Source organism: Lynx rufus, unplaced genomic scaffold (genome assembly GCF_022079265.1).
Source record: "Lynx rufus isolate CCGP_SWC_20201006 ecotype Redwood Valley unplaced genomic scaffold, mLynRuf1.p SCAF_3, whole genome shotgun sequence".
Lineage (NCBI taxonomy): Eukaryota > Metazoa > Chordata > Mammalia > Carnivora > Felidae > Lynx > Lynx rufus.
The window spans coordinates 98,300,257-98,328,065 of NW_025814845.1; the positions used below are offsets into that span (position 1 = coordinate 98,300,257).

At 38.8% G+C, this 27,809-nt stretch overlaps 1 protein-coding gene across 1 annotated transcript; it reads right to left on the minus strand.

Moving 5' to 3' along the window:
• Positions 1 to 1,193: 1,193 nt before the first annotated feature.
• Positions 1,194 to 27,593, minus strand: LOC124521132 (rho GTPase-activating protein 20-like). Its single transcript, XM_047092278.1, has 13 exons — positions 27,445 to 27,593; positions 25,698 to 25,847; positions 23,234 to 23,275; positions 22,062 to 22,146; positions 17,836 to 17,913; positions 15,316 to 15,382; positions 12,553 to 12,741; positions 8,731 to 8,906; positions 6,895 to 7,056; positions 4,867 to 4,976; positions 4,152 to 4,341; positions 2,595 to 2,706; positions 1,194 to 1,339 (listed from the first exon to the last, which is right to left on the minus strand). The coding sequence occupies exons 1-13, from the start codon at positions 27,591 to 27,593 to the stop codon at positions 1,194 to 1,196; spliced, it is 1,656 nt and encodes a 551-aa protein (XP_046948234.1).
• Between the last annotated feature and the right edge of the window lie 216 nt (positions 27,594 to 27,809).

Genomic DNA, 27,809 nt, shown 5'->3' on the forward strand with positions numbered 1-27,809 from the left:
GGCTTTTCCCATGAGATTTCCACACAAATCTTTTACTCTATGCCATGAATCGTTTTTGTTTCCTAAAAAGCTAATTTTTTTTAAATTTCAGAAGAAACAAAGAGCTCCCTTTTCCTCATATTCTGCTAGGGGTCTATTCCCTAAGGAAATGTCTCTTAAGTCAGCTTGGGACAGGGGGAAGGATATACTCAAGGAATACTTGAGGTAAAAATCAATTATTTCAAAGATACTTCCTACTACACTTGGAATACCCTTTAGGAAATTCCAGTGTACAGAATTGATTAAAAGCTGATGGATAGGGATGCCTGAGTGGCTCAGTCGGTTAAGCATCCAACTTCGGCTCAGGTCATGATCTTGCGGTCCGGGAGTTCGAGCCCCGCATCATGCTTTGTGCTGACAGCTCAGAGCCTGGAGCCCACTTCAGATTCTGTGTCTGCCTGTCTGTCCCTCCCCTGTTCACGCTCTCTCTCTCTCTCTCAAAAATAAAGATTAAAAAAAAAAAAGCTGACGGATAAAAGGATGTGAGTGGTAGTGGTGCTGCCTTGAGTTTTGATGCTCATGTGTGATCTCAATAAATAATGCCTCTTTTGTCTTGAGAATCATTGTCTTCTGCATGATCCTTTGCACAGTCCTCTCCCACATTAGCTTCTTGCTTCTGGAAGCTCATTTTCTATCATATGCAGGCCAGGCTAGCTTGTTGAAGACATGGGGACCACATGAGAGTCAACACCAATATACAGACACATAAGTTAACTCCAGATGAACTGCAAGCTTAGGTCAAGTGTACAAATGACCTTAGAGGAGACAGAACTGCTCAGATGGCCTCCACTGAAGTGTTAATATGAATCCATTAGATACATGGAATTCATAATATGAATCATAAGTAAATAAAACGGTCATTTGATCCACTGAGTTAGGGAGTGATTTTTATTGTATTAATATAAAACTATACAATGCAAAACAATACAATAAATATATAATATGATGTGGTAGGCATTGAAGATAGAAGAGATATTTTGTGGGAAGCTTACCTCAATAGGGATAAATGGGATCAAGGAAAAGAAAAACTCAAATGGGATAAACTGGGGCCTTGGAAAGGGCTCATTTTTCATTCATTGGAAAAAGAGTTCTTTCTATTTCCTATTTTATATGAAATAAAGGAAAAGGAAGGATCAAGTGTCATTATGGAGATTCTAGTCTTCAGTGACTTTGAGAACTGTAGACAGGTGGCTATGTGGATCCATGCCAGATGAAGTCTTGGTATTATCCTGCAGTTGTGCCTTTTTGTAAATCATTATCACCGTCACCGGCTTGGATTCAAGAGGTTGTTGTGCTGTCACTGATGAAATAAAAAACACACAGTTGTCTTATATAAGTACATTCTCAGACCTGACACTAGACTCATCGTAATTCCTGAAGACATGTATTTTCCTAAAGAAATATAAGAAATATATATAAAATTAAGCAGTCTTATAAAATGGACTGCCGCCAGGTAGCTGTGACTCACTAGGCTCAAAATAATACTAGCTCTAGTCTCAGGGGAACTTCTCCTAGCCCTGTTAATTCCTTATTTACAAATTTATTTTGCATCCATTATCTTACTTAATCTTTAGAACAGTCCTAGGATTTAGACATTATTTTCATACACACTTTACTTATTTATTTTTTAAATATTTTATTTTGGGGAGACCCAAGGGGGGCAGGGGCAGAGAGAGGGGGACAGAGGATCCGAATTGGGCTCCGTGCTGACAGACTGACAGTAGCGAGCCCAAAGTGGGGCTCGAACTCACGAACCATGAGATCATGACCTGAGCCAAAGTCGGATGCTCAACCGAGTCACCAGGTGCCCCCATCCACATTTTAGAGATGAATAAACTGATACTGAGCTAGTATAATTGGCCAAAGGTAACATAGTTGGTAAACAGGGGCACAGGAATTTATACTTTGGAAAGGCTGTTTAGCATCAAGTCAAGTCCTTTTTTCTCAATGATGCCAGTTATTTCCAACCTGTTTCAAAGAGCACTGGAATCCTGTGGTGCCCCAGGGGTCACTGGGCAGAAAAAGGAAAGAGGAGGGAATAAAACAGGCAGTGCTCCGTGCCCCTCACTCTGGTTTTGACCAAATCACATCTATTTTATATCTACATATATATTACACATATATATACACATGTATATATGTGTAAAATATATAAATATTTTTATATTTTATATATTATAAATATAAATACATAATTATGTATTATACATCACTACATATATAAAAAATATATATATATATACGGGACCCATTTAAAATTTTGTTTGAAAAAATTCCCAAACACTATATCATACCATCATGTCTCCTAATGCTATCATGATCCACACTAGAGACTTCTTGAAGCCAGAGACCTCATCTTATCCTTTCTTTGGTCTCACAACAGGGTGAGACCTCCCTTGACCTGTGAACCAGACTTCGGAAGAAGGCGCAGATGGAAATCATTGCCCTGGGGATGTGCTCTGGGCTCTAGAACAGCACTGGCTAAGCATCTCCCATGAACCCTGACAACCTTGCTGTCTGTTTCTTACCAAAGCCAATTAAATTATTCACGGTACCTGCAGCATTCTCGCTGTTATCACAGCTCGTTGAGCTCTCTCCCAAGAGGGAAGTGATGTCTTCCCCAAATATCTTGAGGCAGTTTTCAATGAGAAATTGTACAAGAGAAACCTGTAACACAAAAAGACAAAAATGAGGCACTTTTTTTCAAATGGCATAGTTACAAATCACATTTTGTATGTGAATCTTGGATCTAACAAAAAATGTGAAAGAATTCTGAGGAAAAATTCAGAGTTGATAAAAATATATAGAAAGCAGAGTTCTCTAAGTAATAACTGTGATACTTTCCAGTATAATTTGGGTACAGATTTTAAAATGCTGTTCAAAAGTGGGCTAAAGTTATAATTTGTGACCTTGTTTAATAGCTAACATTTTGATATCAATGGTTACATCTTGAAAACTAGGATAATTTTCAAAGTATAACCTACCTTATTAAATTTTTCTTTTCAAAAAAATTTGTTTCCAGTTTTATTGAGCTGTAACTGACATATATAACATCTTATTAAAATTTATAAAACATGGACAGGGGTGCCTGGGTGGCTCAGTCGGTTAAACGTCTGACTCTTGATTTTGACTCAGGTCATGATCTCATGGTTCAGTTTGTGGGCTTGAGCCCCAGTCAGGCTCTGCACTGCTAGTGAGGAGCCTGCTTGGGATTCTCTCTCTCCCTCTCTCTCTTTGCCCATGCCTTGCTCTCTTTCTCTTTCTCTCAAAATAAATAAATAAGCCTTAAAAAAATAAAACAATAAAGCATTGACAAAAACTTATGAAATTCACTTCTTAAATGAAGAAGTATCTTAAACTTAGGAAGCAGTGACTTCTGTGGTTTTTTTTTTTTGTGTGTGTGAAGGAAAACTCATGCAGCTGGAGAGAAAACATGGCTGTCTGTCTAACTGCAGTACTTCCTCATGTATTACCTTGCTTCACGCTCACTTTCTGGGTGAGCTTGGGGAAGAGCTGTGATCTTATTAAGCATGTTGTGGCTCCATTAGGATATTCTGGAATCTTTTACCAGTTTCCTTATGACATAGCAGAGGCAAAATAGTAGCCATGTATTTTTCTAAATGAACCACAACTGGCAGAGGAAGGCCGATGTATTTGGAGCCATGGGTGCTCATGTTGCCCAAGCTACCTAAGATGTGCCAGTAATGACCAGAGGAGCTGGATGTGGTCACCATTGTGTACTGAGGAAACCATGGCTTTGCCCAAGGTTACATGTCCCTCAAGGATTAGGCTAAAAGTCGAACCTTGACTTGTCAAACTCCAAAGCCCAGGCTCTTTTCTGTTGTATCATGGCACTCCTCTCTGGTTTGTTCAGGCAATCTAGTGTTTAGTCTCCTGGATGGGGACAAAGCCACTCAACTGCTCTGAGTTCCCCACTTAACAACATCCCTTGCCATGCCCCACCAGAGCAAGACAATGGACCCTGCCACTTCAGGGCAGCATGACAAAAATGTGCACTTTACAAAACTGATCCATCAGAGTTGCTACTGCAGATTTCAGGTTCAAAGTAGGGATTCTACTCAGCAGAGGATAAAAATGAAAGCTCTCATTACCTTTTTTATGAAGTTGCTTTCTAATCCCGAGCTGCAGGAATTAGATGAACAAAGAATGCTTGGGGCTATACACACTGATAAATTGTAAGCTGTCATCTGATTGGATGAGGAATGCTGCTCAATGTTGTATAACACTCCAAAAAGGTATTGCAAGAGAACAACATTCACTCTTGGCAGCTGGTCTAACAGCCTAAAGTTAGAAAAATACACTTTTAAATAAGGCAAGTCATTTCACTTAGGAAGTTGGAAATATAAAGACAGGGAGCAGAGTACTTCATTGTGTATCTAGAACACAACCCACTGTAACGGAGTGCCAGGCATGAATGTATACAATAATGTTTCACTGAATTCAGTTCCTGAACCAGATAAAACTTCTCTGGTTAAATGTTTGACAAACTGAAGTTCGTATCACTGGCAGTTGATGCTGGAGCAGCCCTTTTAGCTCAGTGGATTTTGTCTACCAGTTTCATATATTCAGAAGGTATAACATGGTCAGGGATTCCACATTAATAAGATCAGGAGAAACATAAGAATTCAATAACAGCATTAAGGCATGCCTCTGTTTTTAAGTTGGCCTCCATGGGTGTGAAGAATTGAAACTCTTTGGCATTATTTTAGTGGACAAAGCTATAAACTATAAGCCAATATTTTTCTAATAGTACGTTGGTTGTATTTTTCAGACATGCCCAGAGTAGAGTAATTACTACATCATTACCTCTGGGCTACAGTTACTTTCTCCTCCTCATTCCCTTGATCAGCAACAGCAAGCCATTTGTCATAGAGATCGGATGAAAATATGCTTCCTGGGATATTTCGAAGAAAATCCTTATGTACATAAAAATAAATAAGTAAATAAATATAATTCTTATAGAAAATATATACTAGAAAACATTTAGTTGAAAAATTGAGTTCAGTCCCATTCCTTCACAGATACCCAAACTGTGACCCACACAGAGCTCAGTTCTCACTCTCCATTGACTTGCACACACACAAGCAGTGCTTGGATTTTTTCCCAACTAAAACTTAAGAGCATAAAAGCAGAGCCTAGGCTTTGGTAGAAATGAAGATAAAGCTCCCTTCTATCATCTGTAATTTACTCTTTTGTGTACATTTTAACAAACTACTACAAAGTGACAGGTCCAGAGATAGACCATCTTAAATTCTATTTGCTTCTTGTACAGAAATACACATACCCATTTTTGCAAATAGCAAATAGCACAGTGCTAGCTCTTTAGACACAGTGCTAGCTCCTAATTCTAGCAAGAAAAGTACTGAAACAAACAAACAAAAAACCACACATGTGTGCTCTTGCATACATATCAGGAAAGAACTAAGTCTTCTGACTTGAGGTGTATGTGCTCCTTGGGAGAATGCTACTCTCATACTTGCATCATTTTTCCTTTTCTTAACTGTATAAAAGTAGACAGTCTAATGGCAAACTCATTGTCATCCTTGTGATATATTCCTTTCTAGTTTAGGCCAATTCTCCAGTTAGTTTGACATGATATTATGAAGGTCGAGGTTGCAAAGCCTGATTCTCCACCAAGATCAGTCAACTTTAGGAAGAAAAAACTTTAGAAATGTCTATGAACCATATCCATAAGTGGCCACCCCCTTCCTAGTCTGTGCTTATAACATGGAAATAGGAAAGAATCTACAAACTCTTGGTAGAAAAGCAAGGCAACACTCATCTTACTATTTGCATACCTGGTGTATCATCATTCTTTCCCCTGTTTCTTGATGCCTCTATGTATATTACTGGTATATATTACTATGGCCCCAGTGTAGTTGTGGTAGCTAAGTCATTTCTGGACTATTTCTATTTATCATATGGTCAAACATTAATGGGGGATCAGGAAAGACCAAACGTGACTGAGAGTCTAAGATAATTTTAGTAACTTGTTTGTAGTCATTACTACATTAACATATTTTTGTACAGAGCTGTTAACAAGTGTCAAGATGGATTAAGTTCGTTCTCTGTTCTATTATTCCTCTTATAGAAATGTAACTGGATACTTGTGATTTAGCTGTAGCATTTCAAAATTAATCTATTTTTTGTGTAAATCCATTGAATTTTCAGAATCCCAAACTAATTTTGTCTATTGCACCCGGTTTAAAAGTTAGATTTATAAGAAGAGGCATGTGGCAGGAAATGGTTATCATGTAGTTTTAACCTTGGGATGGTGGATAAAACATGACAAATATTAACAAAGGATGCCAAGGATGGTAAAGGTGAAAGGCACAATTGGTAAAGTCGTTCCTATGCTTTTAAAGTACAACACATTAAAAAACATGGGAAAGAGTGATTAAGTGGACAGACATTTTGGTGGCCTCATTGAGCCTTTTTTGATCATAAACTTATTTTCAAATGTTTAATATCAATTTTCTTTTGGAAACTTTGCCTTCATTGTTATGAGGGTGGTGAGAAAGTCATCAAAAGCAGGACATTTGCTTTGGTAAATATTCTGTGTGTGTAAGTGTATATTTTTGAAATTTATTATTACTAGTATTAGTATTTTGCATGGTGTCTTCAGGAGTGAAGGTGGGGAGGGTGGGGTGTGATGAAATATGGGGTTTTTTAACTCCTAAAGTAGCTTCTTTAAATTTTGACTTTGTGATGTGTATTTCAGTTTGTCAGATACTTAATCTATTATGCCTATTATGGTTCTTGGGCAATTATGATGAAGGACACCAATAATAGCTTCAGTTACTCATGTGTAGATAATGCTAGAACTTTCCCTACCTTTAAGACAGATGCTACCACAAGAACAGATTCACCGTCCAAGTTCACTTTGTCCCCAGAATTTAGTTTCTCCTTCAGGATTCTGCATGATTTCATATTGGCTGATTTTCTGAAGATGCCTTCTGTGAATGGCCCTTTTTGATTGATAAAGCAAAGCATATCCTATAGAAAGAAATGAAAAGTACATGACATTTCATATCCATAAGTTCAGAACACAAGCTTGCCTCCTTTTTGAAAGAGCTAGGGAATGTGACCGTACCGTGTTTTAGAGCGGTATAAAGCTGCAAGGACTAAAGTAAATTTGGATTTATTTTTTCAGCATCTTTAAATATATTGTCTACCCAAAAATACACTTTACAGTCATACACTAAACCATTTTTTTTTAAATTTTTTTTCAATGTTTATTTATTTTTGGGACAGAGAGAGACAGAGCATGAACGGGGGAGGGGCAGAGAGAGAGGGAGACACAGAATCGGAAACAGGCTCCAGGCTCCGAGCCATCAGCCCGGAGCCTGACGCGGGGCTCGAACTCACGGACCGCGAGATCGTGACCTGGCTGAAGTCGGACGCTTAACCGACTGCGCCACCCAGGCGCCCCTAAACCATTTTAAACACTTGTTTTAATCAGATTTTTTCCTTTTCAGTTAATTTATACTTTTAAAAAGTTAGTCTCTGTGTCAAGGCCTTTGTAGAATCACCCTTCTCTCTCCTACCCCACCATTCTTCTTCCATTGTTCCCTTACATACATGCTATTCCCCAAGTGTGGGAATCTCTTTGCCACGCTCATTTTCCATTTGCTTATTCCTCTTTAAGTGACTGTATACTCCATTCCTACTTCTTCTCCTTCTTTCCCTCTTTTAAAATCAGGCTCAAAAACTCTCTCCTCCTTCTCTGATTACATTCCCTTCCCATGAGTCTTTCATTGCCTTTAGTTGTACCTTCATGTCCTCTGTCTGCAGTGTAGAAAGATAATAGGGGTTGGAGCCAGGTAATATAAAGGATCTGAACTCTATTATGCTACTTATCTGGTGTGTGACCCAGGGCACATACATTTTTACTGAGGCTTTTCTAATTCATTTGTGAGTTGGGATGATGATATTCATAGCTACCCCCTAAATTTGCTGTAATGCAGGGACTGGGGTAGTACCTAGCATGTAAGTAACATCATAAATTTCTTCATATGTAGCATAACATACACCTAGTATAGTGCTCAGAGAAACCCTAGCATGTAAGTAACATCATAAATTTCTTCATATGTAGCATAACATTCCCTACATCTAGTATAGTGCTCAGAGAAACCCTGGATACTCAACAAATGTTAACATTGACAATTCAGTACACCAATTTGAGATAGGACAGGCCAAGTCTGTGGCTTTCATTTGACATATTCTGTTAGTATTAACAGATTCATATTTGCCAGAAGATGAGTCACTATGCTTCGTGAGATATTTTGAGTTGTACGATTGAGTAGACTCAGCTGAAGGAGACTAATATGAGCTCAGGAAGGCAATGAAAAGAGAATGTAAAGATGAGATAGACTCTCAGAGATTCATGCACACAGTCCATATTTTGGCTGGTCTGAACAGGCCTATGTGGGTCTTTGTGGAAACAAGGAGAATGGACAAGAGTTATCTTTTCCTGTTGTATTTGCCTCATGACTTTGCAGTACCTAAATCAGATTTTATTCTTTGAAGTGATAGAAACAAAGCTTCTCAGCCAAATCCAGGAACTGGCTAATTATTTTTCCATTTGGTTGTAGATTTGGATGAGAACACTTGGCCTCTCAGGGCTCCCCCTCCTCAGGAGGGCTAACAAGAGACCAAAATGAGACCTACCAGAATGGGGGAGGGCAGGTGGTCATTATCACGCACATCCATGAGGGAAACTCCGAAGAGCTGTGCTGGCTTTGCAGAAGGTGGAGCTGTGCACTGGCTGTCCTGGCAAGCTCTGGGGCCCCACCTAAGGGCCCAGTTTATGAAAGGATTCCTTTTAACTGTCTTCTGGCCTGAACCTAAGGAAGAAATGAGAGTAGTAGTAGTAGAAGTTAATTAACCTTAATTTTTTCCATTTATGTTTTACTGCATGTTCATTGCTATGGCTAGAAGAGGGAAACTGAGTCATTTGTGTAGTATTCTCCACATTCTGAAATTGGCTAATACCATCCTTATGGTGCTACTGTGTTCTTCCCCATATCCAGCAAACTGATAGTTAAAACTGGAGACTTGATCAGACTCAGGGTCAATACTTCTGGTGCCATTTACTACCTATTATACTGCATCATGAGGCACTTAGCCTGTAGTTGTTAGTGTCCTCTTGTTAAGTATGATCAGTGGATTCAAGTGTCAGATCCAGTTTTAAAAGCTAAAAAGATTGAGTATTCAAATCAAGCAGAGTTTGGTAATCATCTGCTTTCACAGTGAGTCTTCTCCCAGACTTAGATTTCCTCTTTGGTTTTCTGAATGTTCCACTGTCTCTGATCAAAAGGATCTGCCTTTCATGACACAATCTGCCTGACCCCACTTCTCAGCCAGCCTGAGGCTCCTCTACTCTGAGCCATTTCCATGGATGACTTTATGCGGGGGCGGGGGGTAGGAGAGGGGGTCCATGGGAAGTAGTCTTTACACGCTGGCTATGTGGGAAGATTATCCAGGTGGCTGTGTTTGTTTGTTTGTTTGTTTCTTTCTTTCTTTCTTTCAAGTTTACTTATTTTGTGAAAGAGAGAGAGAAAGAGTGTGTGTATGCAAGTGCATATGAGCAGGGGGAGCTGCAGGGAGAGAGAAGAGAAAGAATTCCAAGCAGGCTCCACGCTGCCTGCACAGAGCCCAGCTTGGGGCTCGATCTTCCGAACTGTAAGATCATGACTCTGAGCCGAAATCAAGAGTCAGCCACTTAGTCGACTGAGCCACCCAGGCGCCCCCAGGTGGCTGTGTTTCTTGTGACACCCCACCAAGCTACCTGGAGATGGTTTTTAATTATCCAACACTCCCTATCAAAGGCATGCAGAAGAAGAGCTTTACAAAGAAAAGGTGATCAGCATCGGAAAAGCTGAGTTCAAAGTTTCTACTGCTCAGCTATCAATGTTTTCCTTATAAGGTACCTTAACATTTGTTTAAATAATCTGCTTAAATAACTGAGTTCTTTAAAAGTCCAGAGAAAAGTCAAGTTACAACTTGGATAAACAGATGAGCAACATTTCACCAAATACCCTTAAACACCCATCCACTGGCTTCTCTGGGATGTAGTGAGGGCATCACCATGTCCACTTACATGGGTGGCAACACTCACGGCACTTGATCAGAGAGACCAGATCTAAGAACCAGAAGTGTCCTGGTTCTGCCACTTAGGCAAGTTGCTCAAAAATCTTTAAGCTTCGGGTTGCTGAAATTTAACGTAAATGATGCTACCTACAACTCATTGAACTAAATATAATGTACTACTCAGCACAAGGCTTGGCTCATGGCAGCCTTAATAAAAGTTATTTCCTTGCTGAGAGGGCCTAGGGCAGTCTAGGTATCAGTCTCTTCCCCCCAGAGGAGACCTCACTCCCATTCTCGGTTTCATTTTGCAACCTCTAGAAGGTATGCAATCATGAAGGAATGCCACCACTTTGCCTAACTAAGGCTCTCTCTTCCCACCCTGAAGTCCATACCCCTGACATTTTAAAAAGAGTGAAGGAAGAAAGCGAATACATTCTTAAATCTGGAAGGAGATTCCTGTACATCAAAACGTACAAATGTTTGCTTAAGATACAAGTTAATATATAAATTGAGTTGTATGCAACCTGGTTTCCCTACTCTTACCCTAGTTTTATTATTTGGAAAACTATCCAAATATATTCCATTATTGAGCTTTAATTAAGAATGCTTTTGGGGCGCCTGGGTGGCGCAGTCGGTTAAGCGTCCGACTTCAGCCAGGTCACGATCTCGCGGTCCGTGAGTTCGAGCCCCGCGTCAGGCTCTGGGCTGATGGCTCAGAGCCTGGAGCCTGTTTCCGATTCTGTGTCTCCCTCTCTCTCTGCCCCTCCCCCGTTCATGCTCTGTCTCTCTCCCAAAAATAAATAAACGTTGAAAAAAAAAAATTAAAAAAAAAAAAAAAGAATGCTTTTAAGAAGAGTGTCGTATCCCTTGATACAAAGCCATAAATCTAGCTACTCCATGAGTATATACAGAAAGCAAATACATGGGGAGTCTGAGTGGCTAAGCATCTGACTCTTGATTTTGGCTCAGGTCATTTCATGGTTCATGGGACTGAGCTCCATGTGGGGTTCTGCACTGACAGCGTGGAGCCTGCTTGTGATTCTCTCTTCCCCTTTCCCCTTGCCCCTCCCCCATTCATGTCACTCTCTGTCTCTCTCTTTCTCTCTCTCTCAAAATAAACAAACATTTAAAAACAAAAAAGCAAGTATATCTGAAGTCCTATACTTTCTCAAAGATATTTTTGGACTTAGCTGGACCTTTTGTAATGTACATTATTTGGTGTTAGAGTTCATGTTGCCTCTGTGACTAATAAAAATATATGCTATAGACATGAAAAATATGGGAATGATTAAACAAGCTAACTCGATAGAAATCTATCCTTTCTCAAACAGTACTGGCAAGATTTGGGTTAGCAGTTCCTAATGATCGAGTTAGAGTATGAATATTAAAAAATAAAATTTTTGAAACTTTGAGGTTATAGAATAACGATAATAACAATAAAAATGCTTCCTTTTTTGACCCCAGTGCTTCTCAGGTTAATATCACATTTTCATCAGAGAATGAAATATCAATGAGGGAATATTGGCATGGTAGGGAAAAATAGTAAGACAGAAGATTAGAAAGCCCTAACCATAAAGATCATCTAGTTCCAGTCTTGACATGGGTCTGAAACAGACGTGGCAAGTGGGGGTAGAATTAAGAGTTCAGTTCTTTTTTTTTTTTTTTTAAATTTTTTTTCAAAGTTTTTATTTATTTTTGGGACAGAGAGAGACAGAGCATGAACGGGGGAGGGGCAGAGAGAGAGGGAGACACAGAATTGGAAACAGGCTCCAGGCTCTGAGCCATCAGCCCAGAGCACGACGCGGGGCTCGAACTCACGGACTGCGAGATCGTGACCTGGCTGAAGTCGGACGCTTAACCGACTGTGCCACCCAGGCGCCCCAAGAGTTCAGTTCTAACTAGAACCCAAGGCCACTTCAGCCTAAGCCCAGAATAAATGCAATTCAATTCTGTAACTCTTTACTCCACTGAAGTTCTTCTGTTCCAGGTGTGTTTAAGCCACATAGACTAGACATCACACCTCCTGTGATGGCCTGAGATACTAGACAAAACCCTGGAATAGGGAAAACATGTTTCTAGACCATAAAAATCTTGTGCTCTAAGAAGACACACAGATGTGTACACACACAATACTATGTGGAAAGTGCTCTGGGGATACAGAGAAAAGAGTAAGGGTCTACCTAGAAGAATTAAAACAAACGACCTTCCGAGAAGTGAGTCAGGTCTTGATTTCAGACCTTTGGGAGTTTCTCTAAGCCTGATTCTGGGTGGGTATTGGGTTCTTGCCTATACTATCCCTCCCCACCCCCACACGGAGAATAAGCTCTGTGTCATGAATTTGTGTTCAAGAGTGGAGATATGAGCTAAAAGAAGGCACTTGAAAGAAGGGAAGGGGCTCACCTCTCCCTTGCTGGTTCTGCACTGGGTGCCTGGGCTTCAGGATGAACTGGCCTTGCATCTCTGGGAACCCCTCCTTTGGAAGGAGGGGCTCCTGGAGGGTGGAAGGAGAGATGGAGGCCTCTGGTCCCTGTGGCAGCAGTGGAGTAGATGGAAGATGGCTCATTTTAATTCCATAGGGATGTTCATGTCCTAAATGGAGAAAAGTCTAAATGTAAATTCAGGCTGGTGCTGATGGCTGTCATCAAACCTACCTTAACATGAGTGTATGCATCACATTGGTATATGCTGCTATTCTCCTGGGGAATCCTCTCCCATATACCCATATACACCATATACCCTCTTATGGGGGACACGCTGCAGAAATCAGGTGCTCAAGGAGAAGATTTTAAAAAGAGAAAAGAAAAGTTAAATCATGTTCCTTTGCTTGGAATACATAGATTCATCAGTTCATTGCTCTGCACAATGTTGGCTTTTGCTGTTTCCATCTGAGAATATTTAAGGCCTTCTAGTTTCTGCCTTGACACTAACTAGATCTGTACATCTTAGGCAAACTACTTGATCCCTCTGGGTCTTACATTCATCCTTTGAAATGCTTACCCACAAACTTATAAGGATATGAGTAAATATATTAATAAAAATTGGTGATTAATATTTTTTGAACAATTGAACATAGTATTTAAAATTTTTTTTAACATTTATTCATTTCCTGAGAGAGAGAGAGAGAGAGTGAGTATGAGCGGGGGAGAGGTAGAGAGAGAGGGAGACACAGAATCCAAAGCAGGCTCCAAGCTCTGAGCTGTCAGCACAGAGCCCGACGCGGGGCTCGAACTCATAAACCATGAGATCATGACCTGAGCTGAAGTCTGACACTTAATCCACTGAGCTACCCAGGTGCCCCAGTTGGCCACAGTATTAAGACTTGCTATGGTCACTATTCTCTCACACATGATATCAGTCAAACAGATTTTTCATTTCCTTTTGTCAGTTCTAGAGCCAGAGCTACTCAAGGGTGATGGGATGGGATGGGTGGCCTTTATGCTTTGTGCTTCCCTCCCACTGCCACCCTCCCTACCAGGGCTGTCCTGCAAGCAAGGATCAGAGGGAAGGCTGTACTGTGTTGGAAACCCAGCAGCAAAGTGCAAAACAGTGTTTACAAAGTGAAAAACCACACCCCAAATCATGAACAGTTGCCTGCCAAGTGATTTGTTTTGCTCTTTCATGTTTTAAATTGTTTCCTCTCCATAGAACTTTCAAAAGACCCTGTGCTGTGATACGGATTTCAGTTTTTAAGAATAGAATGAAAGTTCTCTTTCTGTCATTTCTGATTTATTATTGTATGTAACTTGGGGAGCTTTTGCTGCTCCTTTTCATCTGGTACAGATGAAACGTCAATGCTCGGTTCACGAGAACCACAGTGACTTCCCTCCTTTAAGGCAAAAGAAGCTTCTATGACAGCAGTACAACCAAATCACTAAGATAGCCAGGAGTTAATCCGCAATTGAGAATTGAGAGCATGTTAAGAAAGACATTTCGAATGCTGCTAAAGGATCATCATGAATGACAGGCTCTTCGGATTCCTTCGGATTCGCATGCCTTCGTGCGTGAAGCTGTTCCAAGTCTCAAAAGTTATCATCTACATTGTTTTATCTAAATCAATGCACTTTATTAAGATAAATATATTAAGTATTTAATTTTTTCCCCTTTTATTGCTGAACGACTTTTGCAAGATGTCAACGTTAACACAAAAACATTAAATGGTGGAGTCAGCTATGTGGTTGGTGATTCTCTGAGAATATATGTTTCATAGAAAAAATTTGTTTGTTTAGATTTCCAGGTCAGTTGAAGATATTCTTTAGATCACTTGAAAAAGAGTAATAGCCTCACAGGATTATTAAAAGGATAAAAAATGCATGTAAGAGGGAATGCTCTAAGATTTCGAGCAGAAATCATTGTCACTATTACTATACATTACTGTACTTCAAGGTCTGCTACAGATCCTGTCTTCTTGTTTTAATTTTTCTATTTCTGGTAAACACTGAATAAATTTGCTAATCCAAAGATTTTTTTTCCTTTTCTTTTTTTCTTTTTTAGATCACTCATGCTAATCACTATTTTAGGAGAGGTGCAATGTGTTTATCAAGAACCTTAAGAACCACGCTGGAAAAAGCTTGAGAAACAGCAAAGTACAGGTGGTTTAGTCAGTGAAGACTGGGTGAGTTTAAATGTGATTATCTCATTTTCTTTATTATGCTGAAAAACTTATGGGCACAGGACAAGTGTTCGGTACATATTTATACCTGGATTCAGAGACATGACTGGATTTTAGAGGATTCTCAAAATAGAGGCTACTTAGTAGTTAGGAAATGGAATTCAAGACTGAAATATGAAAAATAAATGTATGGGAAAAAGAAATTCCAATCCATTTTGATTTCATACCTAAGTAAGTGGGTAAATAAGTGAGTAAATAATAAATAAACAAAAACTTTCAATACATGTCTATTTGTCAGGTAAAAAAATGATAGAGAAGAAAAATTTACATTTCTCTCCCCAACTAGACCATAAGCTGCTGAATGAAGAGATGTTATCAGTGCCTGGTAAAGAGTAAGTACCCAGGAATTATTTGATAAATGTATGAGTGAATACTGCATGTGATTTTCACTTTTAAGGGTATTTAAGCTAAAGACAGAACAATCATTACCTTGAGACTTAGAGTTACAATTCTGAACCTACTCAATCCCATCTTAGATTGTCCCTGACACTTACCAATTAGTGGTTGTGGGGCTTCTCCTTTGCCAGAACTGACCCACAGCTGATAGTCTTTCTCAGAGCCCTTGGAAACAAAAAGATTATGCATCACAACAAATCTTTCACAGTACTTGAAGAACACATTTTCTTAGCATTTCTATGTTTTGAAAAAGAAAGAATTAGGGCCAGTATAAATGCTATTTGGTCTATGGAGGTAGCTGCAATTTTTGAGTTAACAACACTTGTTAACTTGTTCCCCTCACAGCCTCCAGTAGACCTTCTCAGATTCTTGTCATTTCTTGATAAAGGCTGGAGAACCACAGTACAATCCAGCCCTCACTTTGTGGGTGGCCCTTGGCATAAGAAACCACAGTTGTGCCCCTTCACCAAGGAGGAAAAGTCTAATCTCAGAAGTCCTGCCTTCTGCTGTCTCTAGACTCCTTGGATAATGTTGGCTTTTGCCTCCAAATGTCCCTGCACAGACAAGCTTATTGTCCAGAGAGCCACACACCCTGCCATGATGATTCCCGAGCAAAGTAACTTGAAAGGCCATAATAGCTCAACAGCCCTGAGCAGACAAATGCCCAAGAAGCTTTGAGGAGATAGGAAGTGAAGTCAAGCCCCACTACAGGGAGAGAAGGGACAAGAACTCTAACCTAGAGAACAAATCAGATGCAGAAAACAATTACTCTGTGAAGAATTATTGCCCAATAATATTGGAAATCCCACTTGAAACTAACAAGTCTAAATTATAAAGATTGCTGAACTATTTTAAAGAGTCTTCTAGGAGGATAAAGTAAAGTATGTTTGAAATGGAGTTGTTGATGATAGGTACTATGCTTGTCCTTGACTTCTGATTAAAAATCATGGCCTTGCCTTGAGGAGGGTCAGAGGTATGGAAAGAATCACAAGCACACACACACACACACACACACACACACACACACAGCTAAATCAGCTCAAAATTGTATTGCAAATAGGAAGTAAGAGCTAATAAGAATCTCTTAAGGTAGGGTTCGGAAACACTATGTTGGAATCCCTTAAATCAAACATACATAAGACAAATAACCCCAGTTCTTCATTAAAATGGAAATTGTTGTCTAGTGAGATGGGTCACTTCAAGCAAAGGAAAATCATAAACATGAAATAAAATGAACAATATCATTAATCAGTCTTCCCAACTTCATCTCTAAAACCACTCACTCTCTTTCCAAGATTTAATTCTTATGCAGGGTGTATATATCATACAGAGATGTGTATGATATACAATCATAAGCATTGTTAGAAATCAATGTAGAGATGTGTTTTACTCACTACATATCAATTCAATTTTATTTCAAATGTATTATTAAATTTTGTTTTTACAGAAATAATTGAGTTCTTATGCCAAATTCTGGTTGCCCTGAATTTTTAAGGGCTTTTATTATACCATTGGTTCAGATAGAATTTCAATACAAATCTTGTAATTATGTCATGTCACAATAGCAAGACACTTTCACATTTACAGAGGATTTTATATAAGAAGCTGTGCTTTATAAGTGCTCCCTCAGTTTTGTCAACCTGACTGTCACCCTCTCTTTTCCCTTACAAAACATCCCCTCAAATATACCCTGGGGTGCCTGGGTGACTCAGTCGGCTAAGCATCCCACTTCAACTTAGGTCATGATCTTGTGGTTTATGAGTTTGAGCCCATGTCGAGCTCTGTGCTGACAGCTCAGAGCCTGGAGCCTGCTTCAGAGTCTGTGTCTCCCTCTCTCTGCCCCTCCCCTGCTCATGTTCTCTCTCTCTCTCTCTCTTTCTCTCAAAAATAAACATTACAAAAATTAAAAAATATATATATATACCCATTTCTTTCATCAAAAAAAAAATTCAGCAACTCATACTAGCCCCATCAAAACGTAAGGAGCTGAAACCAAAACTGGATGAAAGTGATGTGTACACAGATGCCCCCAGATCCATGGTCTCAGTCAGAACTTGTCTTCTTTACCAGTTCCAAAGGGGCATTAGCAGTCCCATCCTTAGGACCTATAGCAAGGGGATGTAGCTTCTAGCCATGTGGTCTTCATGTCAACATTTACAGCAAAACATGTAATTTAAGACTCATTAAACTGAGATTGAGGCCTTGGGTGATGACCAGGGTAAATAGTGATGGGGAGGAATCAGGAAAGATGACACAGAAAGAAGAGTCCACTAGAGAAGGAAATATTTAGGAATTTTGAAATATTTTACTGTCTATGTATAGAATGTATACAGTGAACTGCATGTTGTTATTAGCACTCTAAAATTATAGCCCAATTTTTTGCTCTGATTTTGAACTTGCACAAAATTGAAAATGGAAATACCAGAAGAGCACCCATGTATATAGCTTCACTGCTTTCAATTTCTCAATTTGGGGTGGGGGGGCAAAATATGGCTATGATATCTTTAATAATCAGCTGCTTTATAATGGGAGACGCACAACACACACTCACATACACACACACAAATCTCAAAGGTCAAGGTTGGTTTTTAACTAAAAATAGTTTGCAGGCAACTTACAGTTATTCCTAGCATTGGTAGTGACATGTTGATAATGTCATTCGCTGTGTCTGAATTTGCCACTGTTACAGTTACAGACTATAGAAAAGAAATAAAGAAAAATTGCTATAAGTTGAAAAAAATTGAAACCATGTGACTAATTATTGTCAAATTATTACCCATATTCTAAAGGCAAAGCTTGCTTTCAGGTAATGACAAAATAAAGCACATGAAAAGCATACACTCTTAATTATGTTTTCATTTCTTTATATAACATGAAGCTAGTGGGAAGCAGTAAAACATATATTTCTCTTAAAGGATTTGTGGCACACAAAATACAGCAGCTTAAGCAACAAAACAAACAAAAGACTGAGAATCCCAAGAAGATGCATGGGCTGATCCTCAGCTCCATAAAGCTAGTTCCAAAATGGAGCAGAGGGGATAGTTTGAAAAAGAGGAGCTGGATGTTTTTCTCTCTTCCTGAGTTGTGTTTTTATAGTATGGCTTTATTCATTTGCAATTACACACTCAGTTTCAGCAAAATCAGAATAAGAACTAGCTATAAAAGACATTTTTAAAAAATTACTATTTGGTCAGTACTTTCTTTGTGTCAGGCATCATAGTTACTAAGGTTTTCATTGTTGAAATCTGTTGAGACAAATAAAACCAAGGAGTCTAGGAGATGAGATTGAAAAGTTTAGAAATTTACATTCCATTCCCAACTCTGCCAGTGAGTGGGTTATTATTTATAATAGCTCTCTACCATACCTTACATTGAGAAACTGCTCTACAAAACTAGGAAAACAGTTTACAGAAAATTACCTGAAAAGGATTAATAGGATTCTGAGATATTATCTATAAGACTATCTGAATTCCAAAAGACATTTTAAAATAAGACAATATGAGGGGCGCCTGGGTGGCTCAGTCGGTTAGGCGGCCAACTTCCTATCAGGTCATGATCTCATGGTTCATGGGTTCAAGCCCTGCATCGGGCTCTGTGCTGACAGCTTGGAGCCTGGAGACTGCTTCGGAATCTGTGATTCCCCCTCTCTCTCTGTCCCCTTCCCCAGCTCATGCTCTGTCTCTCAAATAAATAAATAAATAAATAAATAAATGTTAAAAAAATTCTTTTTAAAATAAGACAATATGTAACCAATAAGACAATATATAATATTATTAGGCAATGAGGCTTATGTCCTTTGATAAAGAGTGCTTAAAAAAGGCAAACAGCACAAGTGGACACTCATAGGCCTTAAAAATGCTAAGAACAGAGTTAAAAGAAACCCTTTCATAATTCATTACTTGGCCTTTCATTGTATTTTTCTTCTTATGAATGGAATGCAATTATTTGATATGTCAGATGGCCATGAAAGTTGATAATCAGACTTTTATAAACAAAAGCATTCATTGATTTCAAACTACCTGTAGCTTTAAGGAGTATAAAAAAATGTTTAGAACCCAGCAGCAGAGATCAGAGCACTCAAAGTCAGGGATGTAAGGGGCTTCCTAGGCTAAATTATCTAGGAGGATTCAAAAGTCTGACTGGGTCTTAGCTTGAGATTTAATTAGAAGTAATGGTTCTGCTATTTTTTAAGATGTCTGAAAACCTTTCAATACAACTTAACAAGTCTCCCATGAAATCTTTTTAATGTAAAAAAAAAAAAAAGATCTCTTTTGAAATGCTAATATCACTCCTTAATTTATTTGGTCTGCCAGATAATGGTTTTCAAGGCATAAGGAACACACTGTGTTCAAAATAGTAATTCCAAGGATGTATGTAAATTTTCCTGCATGTCATATGTTCTCCAAAACACAAATTTCAGTAGATAGAGCTCTTTATAAACAAATAACTTTTAAAGAAATAAACTGTTTTTTGAAATTATTTAAAAGAAAGGGAAATGTTGCCTTCTTTTCTCATATGAAAAACCAGGAAAATGTGATCAATTCTCAAGAGCTAAAGCCAACTCTGAGGTGATCTAGATACTCAGATTGTTAGGCAAAAACATCAATTACAATAATGCTCAATGAAATACAAATGAAATATGCTCACAATACACAAAAAGGGATGCATCTTAGCATAGAAATTGAATATATTTAAAAATAGAATTTTTTTTATCTGAAAAATATATTAAAGAAAAAATTTACTGGCTAGGGAACATCGTATAATGGGGACGACAAATGGCAGTCAGTGATTTTGGAAAATAGATAATAGAAATTATCCAGTCTGAGGAAGAAAAGGGGAAAGAAAGATTGAAAAAAATTAACAGAGTCTGAGGGACCTGTGAACAGTATGAAAGGGTCTAATACATATATAATTGAAATCTCGGAAGGAGAGAAGAAAGAAAATGGGGAAGAAAATATTTGAGGTAATAATGACTAAAAGTCCCCAAGTTTGATGAAAGACAAGTTTATAAATTCAAGAAGTTCAGAATATGCCAAATAGGACAGATTCAAGAAAACCATGCTTTGATACTTCGTAGCCACACTACAAAAAACCAAAAATAAAGAGACAATCTTGAAAGTGGCTAAAGAAAAATGACAAATCACCTTCAGAGGATTGGTATTTGAATGACCCCAGACTACTCATCAGAAAGCACAGAAACGAAAGGAGAGTGCAAAACCTTGAAAGGGCTGAAAGGAAACAATTTGCAAACAATTTGTATCCCCAAATCTACCTCTCAAGAGTAAAGGTGAAATCAAGCCATTTTCAGATAAAAGAAGGAAATCTGCCTACACCACATCTGCACAACAAGAAATGCTGAGGATCGTTTCTCTAGGATGAAATGAAACCGTGTTAGGGGGAAACTTGGATCGTAGGAATGAGTGAAGACCACTAGAAATGTTTCTTTTGTGTAAATTATACATAAGTTGATTTTTAAAAAATTTCAAAGTAATTTTCCATGAAGCATTCTGAGTGTAACCCACTCCCACAGTTGAAATCAAAGCGGGCAGAGACGAGAATGTGCTCTGCTGTGTCTCTGCTCTCCTCTCCATTCAGTGCATCTATCTGGTGCTTGGAAACAGATCAAAATATTTGCATGGCCTTTCCTTTGGCCAGGAAGTAACTGTCTTCAACTATGTCTTTTTCCACCTTCAAATACTATTTTGTGTGATCTCGAGCTACTGTAAAGTGTTACAGAAAAAAAAGTGTCATTTAAAAATACCCAAAAATATCATTGTAAATGTCTTGGCTACTGCACTACAATTTCAGAAATCAAACTTTATACAAATAACTGGGGCAATTGGTTTGATTTTTTTTTCTCCAGTAGCATAAAAAAAGTGAGATAGAAATATGCTGATCCCTTAAAAGTGTCATCCCTCTGAGCTCAAGTCAATCCTGATATTCCTTGGAACGAAAGACCTTTCAAAGCTCCTCTGCATTTGACATAAAGACTGAATGTAATACCTGACCCTTGAGTGGATCCTGTACTAGAAAGGAGACGTTATCAAGGTCAACTGACAAAATGGGAACACTAATGGCATGGTAACGCATTATACCAATGTTACATTTACTGAAGGTGATAACTACAGGGTGGTAATAGAAGAGAATACCCTTATTCTTAGGAAATACTTAGGTTTAAGGATAAAGGGCCATGGTGTTGTATGAGCCTCAAAAATAAGGGTATACATACACATAATAGAGACAGAGAAAGAAAAGAAATGGTAAAGCAAATGGAGTAAAGTGTTACTGATAGGTGAATCCAGGTAAAGAGTACAGGGGGTGTTTTTTGTACTATTTTTATTTTTGCAACTTTTCTGTAAGTTTACAATTATACCAAATAAACCATCATGGGGAGAAAAGAACTGTGGAAACAATCCAAACCATTCTGTACATAAGTAGTGACCATTGGAACAAAATGTTTTAATTCTAGTAAGATATACCTGCGTGTGAAAATCACTTTACTAGAAGCCACTGTAATTGCTATTAGAAGGATTCAGAGAAATATTATGGGCATTTAACATGCAATATTTTTCCATGCTTATGCACTGTGGCTAGCATGGATTCCTCTTGCTTCATATTACCTAAGATTCACTTTTTATGTATACAAAGACATACGTGTAGACAGGGAAATCCATTTTCCCACATGGCACTTTTTTAAATACTCTCTCTTCCTCTCTTTTCTTTTCTCCTTTCTACCTCATTTTTTTTCCTTCCTTCCCTCCCTATCTACCCCTCCATCTCCATCTCTTTCATTCTGTCTGAATCAGGAACTTGGAATTTAATTTTTAGTCTTAAAAACACTTACACCGCCACAGTTCTCGATGTCTCCAGTGAAGATTTGGAGGGGAATGCTTTTTGGCTGGTCCTTCTCTTTGGCTAGATTGATGTACCTAATCAAATTCAATAATAACCCAAATTGAGTGGGATGAATTAGCTATTAGCTTACTTTCAAATCAATCTATGTTGCTAATATCTTCAACATACTGTGTTATTTTTTAAAAGCATGTAGGGGCACCTGGGTGGCTCAGTTGGTTAAGCATCCGACTCTTGATTTTGGCTCAGGTCATGATCTCATGGTTCATGAGATCAAGCCCTGCATTGGGCTCTGTGCTGACAGCATGGAACCTGCTCAGGGGATGCTCTCTCTCCCTTCCTCTCGGCCCCTCCCCACTCACTGTCTCTCTCTCTCTCTCTCTCTCTCTCAAAATAAATAAACATTAAAAAAAAAAGCATATAGGGGCGCCTGGGTGGCGCAGTCGGTTAAGCGTCCGACTTCAGCCAGGTCACGATCTCGCGGTCCGTGAGTTCCAGCCCCGCGTCGGGCTCTGGGCTGATGGCTCAGAGCCTGGAGCCTGTTTCCGATTCTGTGTCTCCCTCTCTCTCTGCCCCTCCCCCGTTCATGCTCTGTCTCTCTCTGTCCCAAAAATAAATAAACGTTGAAAAAAAAATTAAAAAAAAAAAAGCATATAAATAAATAGCCAAATCAAATTATGGGCTGGAAGAAAACATGCAAAAATATTTCAGGAAAATGAGACATGACTCAGAAAACAACAGATCGCTGTCATGATGTGAGATCTGAGCAGCAGATCCAATGGTCAAAGCTTTCCTACCTAGACTGGAGGGCCCAGCCCCTTCCTGGGCTCCAGGGCAGGAATTAGCAGTTGCTTTGACAATCAGTGAGTAATATGCACTTAAGGAAATGTATGTTTTGAGAATAATGTTAGCTCCAATCATTAGGTTGGAAAGAAGGGGAAGATGATAGTGATAACCAGAACTTCATCAAAAATAAGCAAAATATACATAGAAATGAGAGCACATTATCTGCAGTGGCAGCCAGGGTAAATCTAAATAAGAAATTATTTGGAATAGTCTAATAATACTAAGGAGAAGGAGAAGAGTTTGAGGGCATGATTTTGAAGAAATTTGCATTCTCTTATCATGGGTTAAAGATTTAAAATATGTATACTGACAAAATACCTTTGAAGGAAAGAGCACCATTTTTCCTTTAGTTCGGAAGACCTGCAATTTAAGAAATGGAAATAAAAATCAAACTCAAACTATTAAGATCACCATTCAGACAAAAATAGCAGCAGCCAGTTATTATTGATGTGGTTGCATGTGTAAGTTGTACTCTCCTCACAATCGAGCTTTTGATGGACCCTGCTCATTTACGAGCAGTATTACAATAATGGGAAATAGATCCTAAAGGGGAAGAAAGGTTGGTTTCTAATCTAAACGCTTAATTGTAACTATGTGATGCAAGCTATGCGATCATGGGCATGTTGCTTAACCACTCTGAGTTTCAGTTTCCAGAACTGGAAAAAGTTAATTTTACCTCAGAGTGTTCCTGCCCCTGCAAGTGCTATTCAAATATAAAGAAACATTATCATTCAAATTAAATCGTACTTAAGAAATTTGGCATTTGGATGGAACTATCTTGGCCTACAAATAAGAATATCTTTTTAGGAAAAAACACCCATAATATTTTATTTCTTTATACATATTAGCATATTGTAATATGTTAAATTAGTTCCTAGAAAACTTATTCTTCATTACTATGATCCTCTGAGCAAAATCAGCCCAACTACGGCTAAATTACTAAAGGTTATTTTCTGTGCTAAAGTTTCCCTAGGATTTAGTAGCAAAAAAACACGAATGTTTTAAACCCCATTCATATGTGGACTTATCACATACTAGCATTTTTTTTTTATTGTGGTAAATTACACATAACATTGAACATTAGTGACCTTTAGTACCTTCTCACTATTGTGCAACCATCATGACTATCTAGTTCTGGAACATTTTAATCACCCAAAAGCAAACCCAGTGTCCATTAAGTAGTCGCTCTCCATTTCCCACTGTCTCCAGCTCTTATACCACATTTTGTTTATTTGCTGATACACACTTGGCTTGTTTCCTTTTTTTTTTTGCTTATTATCGACAATGCTGCTATGAACGTTTGTGTATCAATTTTTGTATGAACATGTTTTTAATTGCTCTTGGGTATATATCTGGAAGTGGCATTGCTGGGTCATATGATAATTCTGTTTAACTTATTGAGGAACCTTCAAACTATCCACAGTGGCTGCCACATTTTATACTCCTACCAGCAACACTGCTCCCCACTCCCTCCATCACCATTTTCAAGACCTGTTTCATCAGAAAAATGGAACACCCATTTAGCATCCCAACCTGCATGGACATAGCTTCTAAAAATGTATGCCAATCTGCAGAACAGTAATAATAACAAGTAACAAAAGCACTAGGTGCCAGGCATTCTTATAAATGCCTTATCTATATTCATACAGCTTTTTAACTAACCTAACGTGCAAACCTGGCTTCCGCATTTTCTCTTTCATTAGGAAAAAAAAGTTTCTTGGAAATTCCCTAATCAAAGACTTTATATATTATCAACTGAAACTATTTCCTTCCATTTGCAACATGGAGAGGCCATTAAGCAATAGGAACTGATAATCTTTTCAGAAATATGCCATGGAAAAGAAGACATGCAGAGATGATATACATCCATATTTCTTCCCAGTAAGTTTTGAAAATTTTTCATTATGTCAACAGCTGCATTACAGAATTTAATAAATTAACAACTTGTAAACATTTTCGTTGTCTCATCTTTATGATGACACGTGAGATTTTGGTGGAGTGGGGGGAGGAGAAGAAAGAAGGGTGATGTGTTCATGTGATGAACACTCATTGTGTAAAGCAAGAATGAGACTTGGGGTGTGGTTGTTTCAAACAACAGATGTAAATGTTGCATGACCCCTGTAAAACCAGGAATGTCTCTCGGGATGCCACATTCCCATCCTCATGTCAGCCTGAAAATGTGTCTTGCACAACTAATCTCTACTCCATGAAATCAAACTTTTGCTTTAGACTGTCACCTCTTTATAGATACCAACTAAGATAATCTGTACACGGCAATTCAGGCAATCTCATATTCGATGGCATAATTAATTTATTTGTAGTAATTACATCTTATTTTTAAATGAATTAACTTGGGAATATAAAAGCAATTTTTCAAATTTAATTGGACTATTTAATAGTACTTGCTCAAGAGAAACATTCCTGTGATTTACAAACACAGAGAACTCCCTGGGAATTAGGGGGCAGGATATTGGAGTGAGGCCCTAGAACCACACTCTCTTCATTCTCTTTCCACATACCCAGAACACCCAACTCCTCAAGTGGCTCCTAGAGCCCACTTGAAAGACCACTGATCAAAACCAAAGGAAGTGACTCCAGTAGTCCCCACTCTATGTTATCTTATTCCTTACATTTGCACATAAAAACCTTTTTGGAGAAAGTACAAGGCCAACAAGTGTCATTGATGGAGGTTCAAAAGTGAGTCACTGGCTTGATATACAATCAGGTTAAAATGTTTTCCTTTCTAACCCATGTAAATACAAGACCAAGCTGTAAGTCTTACCTGAAGGTGGCCACAAAGTTCACTGTGGGCCAGCCCAAGATGAAGGACCTCTCAACATTGATGCTGGTATCTCCCACTTTGTCCGTACAGTTGGTTATCCACATGGTGCTCAGTGGTATTTGATTTTTTATCTTAAAGGTGTTTTTATAACTAGAAAGAAAGATACCCACACAAGACGTCTGTTAGTTTGTTTCATAAATGTGATGGGGGCAGCTGTGCTCGTGAGACACCAGGGCTCGTTGCTCCAGGGCACAGTGTGCCTCCCTCACCTCTACTACCCTCTGTGCACAGCCCAGCAAAAGGTTACATGGGCTTTTACAAAGCGTGTGTTGAGCAAAGTCTGGCCTAGGAAGACCCTCAAAACACTTTCCCTAGCCATTTTTCTGAATGTTGAGTATTCAGTAAAGAGTATGTATTTTAAAGCACTTAAAGAAAACCATTAATTCATTTATTATTGTTAGATTTGTGACTTATTATTACATAGAATTTTATGGTTATTGTTACAGTTAATTATTCGTTTATGTCTTGCTTACTTCAAAAAGTATTTGAGGGCTGAACAAAAATACACAATACATTATTATTTTTTTTTTTTTGAGAGAGAGAGAGTGCACAAACACAAGTGGGGCAGAAGGAGAGGGAAAGAGAGAATCTTAAGGAGGCTCCATGCCCAGCACAGAGCCTGGCTCAGGGCTTGATCTCATGACTGTGAGATCATGACCTGAGCTGAAATCAAGAGTCGGATGCTTAACCAACGGGGCCACTGAGGCGCCCCAGATAAAAATAGTTATACAGTTTTTTGCTACAAGAGACAAACCAAAAACAAAACATAAGCTTGCATCAGAAAGATTTAAAAGTTATTTTCAACCTTAAATAAAAATATATATTTACAGGGTGCCTGGGTGGCTCAGATGGTTAAGCGCCAGACTTTGGCTTAGGCCATGATCTTGCAGTTCGTGACTTCGAGCCCTGCATTGGGCTCTCTACTGTCATCACAGAGCCTGCATAGGATCCTCTGTCCCCTTCTCTCACTCTGCCCCTCCCCTGCTTGCTCTCTCTTTCTCTCTCACACACGCACACACACACAGACAGACACACGCACGCACACACATGCATGTACTCTCTCTCTCTCTCTCTCTCTCAAAAAATAAATAAAAACATTAAACAAAAAATCTTTTGGGATAATATTTCTACCCTTTGCCATGGCCTGTGTAGACCCTGTGTGACTGGATCCCTGAATACATCTGATCTCATGCTCCATACTTTAGGCTCCAGTCAAATCCACTTTCCCTGAGCCGCTCCCCCCAAGGGACCAGGTGGCACCCACTTAGGCCCACTTAGTCCCTCATCCTAGAAGTTTCAGTCATCTTGTCTAGGAGTGTGACTGCTTCTCATCTAATCTAGTTTAAATGCTGCCATCTTGGAGAGGCCCTCCTAGACAACCCCTGATACCTTCCCATCTTCTCCACGTGGCACCCTTCTGCCGGAAGCACAAATCACAATCTATACATCCCCCCCTCTTATTTTTATCATTTATCTGTAGGTCCCAGGCAAGAGAGACACCACCTGTCACGTTCTCAACTGTCTTCTCTACAGGGGCACAGTACAAAACAAGACTTCCATAATTGAATGAATGAAGGATCAAAACACTTGCAAAAACAAAAGAAAAACACAATGTTTTCTTACAGTAAAGGCTAATGGAAATGTAACTTTATGATAATCAGAAAGGTGTATAGCATAGTATACATACTCGGTATTAGACATCAGCAACAAATCATTGAACAAGAAGAGGTGCCGTTTCTGCCTCCTCCAGCCTTGCTTGAGTTCAACGGGGCCATGGATAAGCAGGGTATGGGTGGCACCCTCAGATGATGTAGTGTTTTTGCTGTGGGCGTCCATGTCAACAGAAGAGCTTTCCCTGCAAATACATCAAACACCATGGAGCAGCTAGTTACTGAGTCAAATACATACAATATAGTTTTATGCTAAATGTCAGGGTTCACACAACACTAAAAATTAGTCTCAACCTCCAAAGCAAGACTCCAGAGCTCAAACTCAGGAATCACCAAGTTATAGGAAGCTATCAAAAGAGATAAGATCACTTGGGGAGTTGAT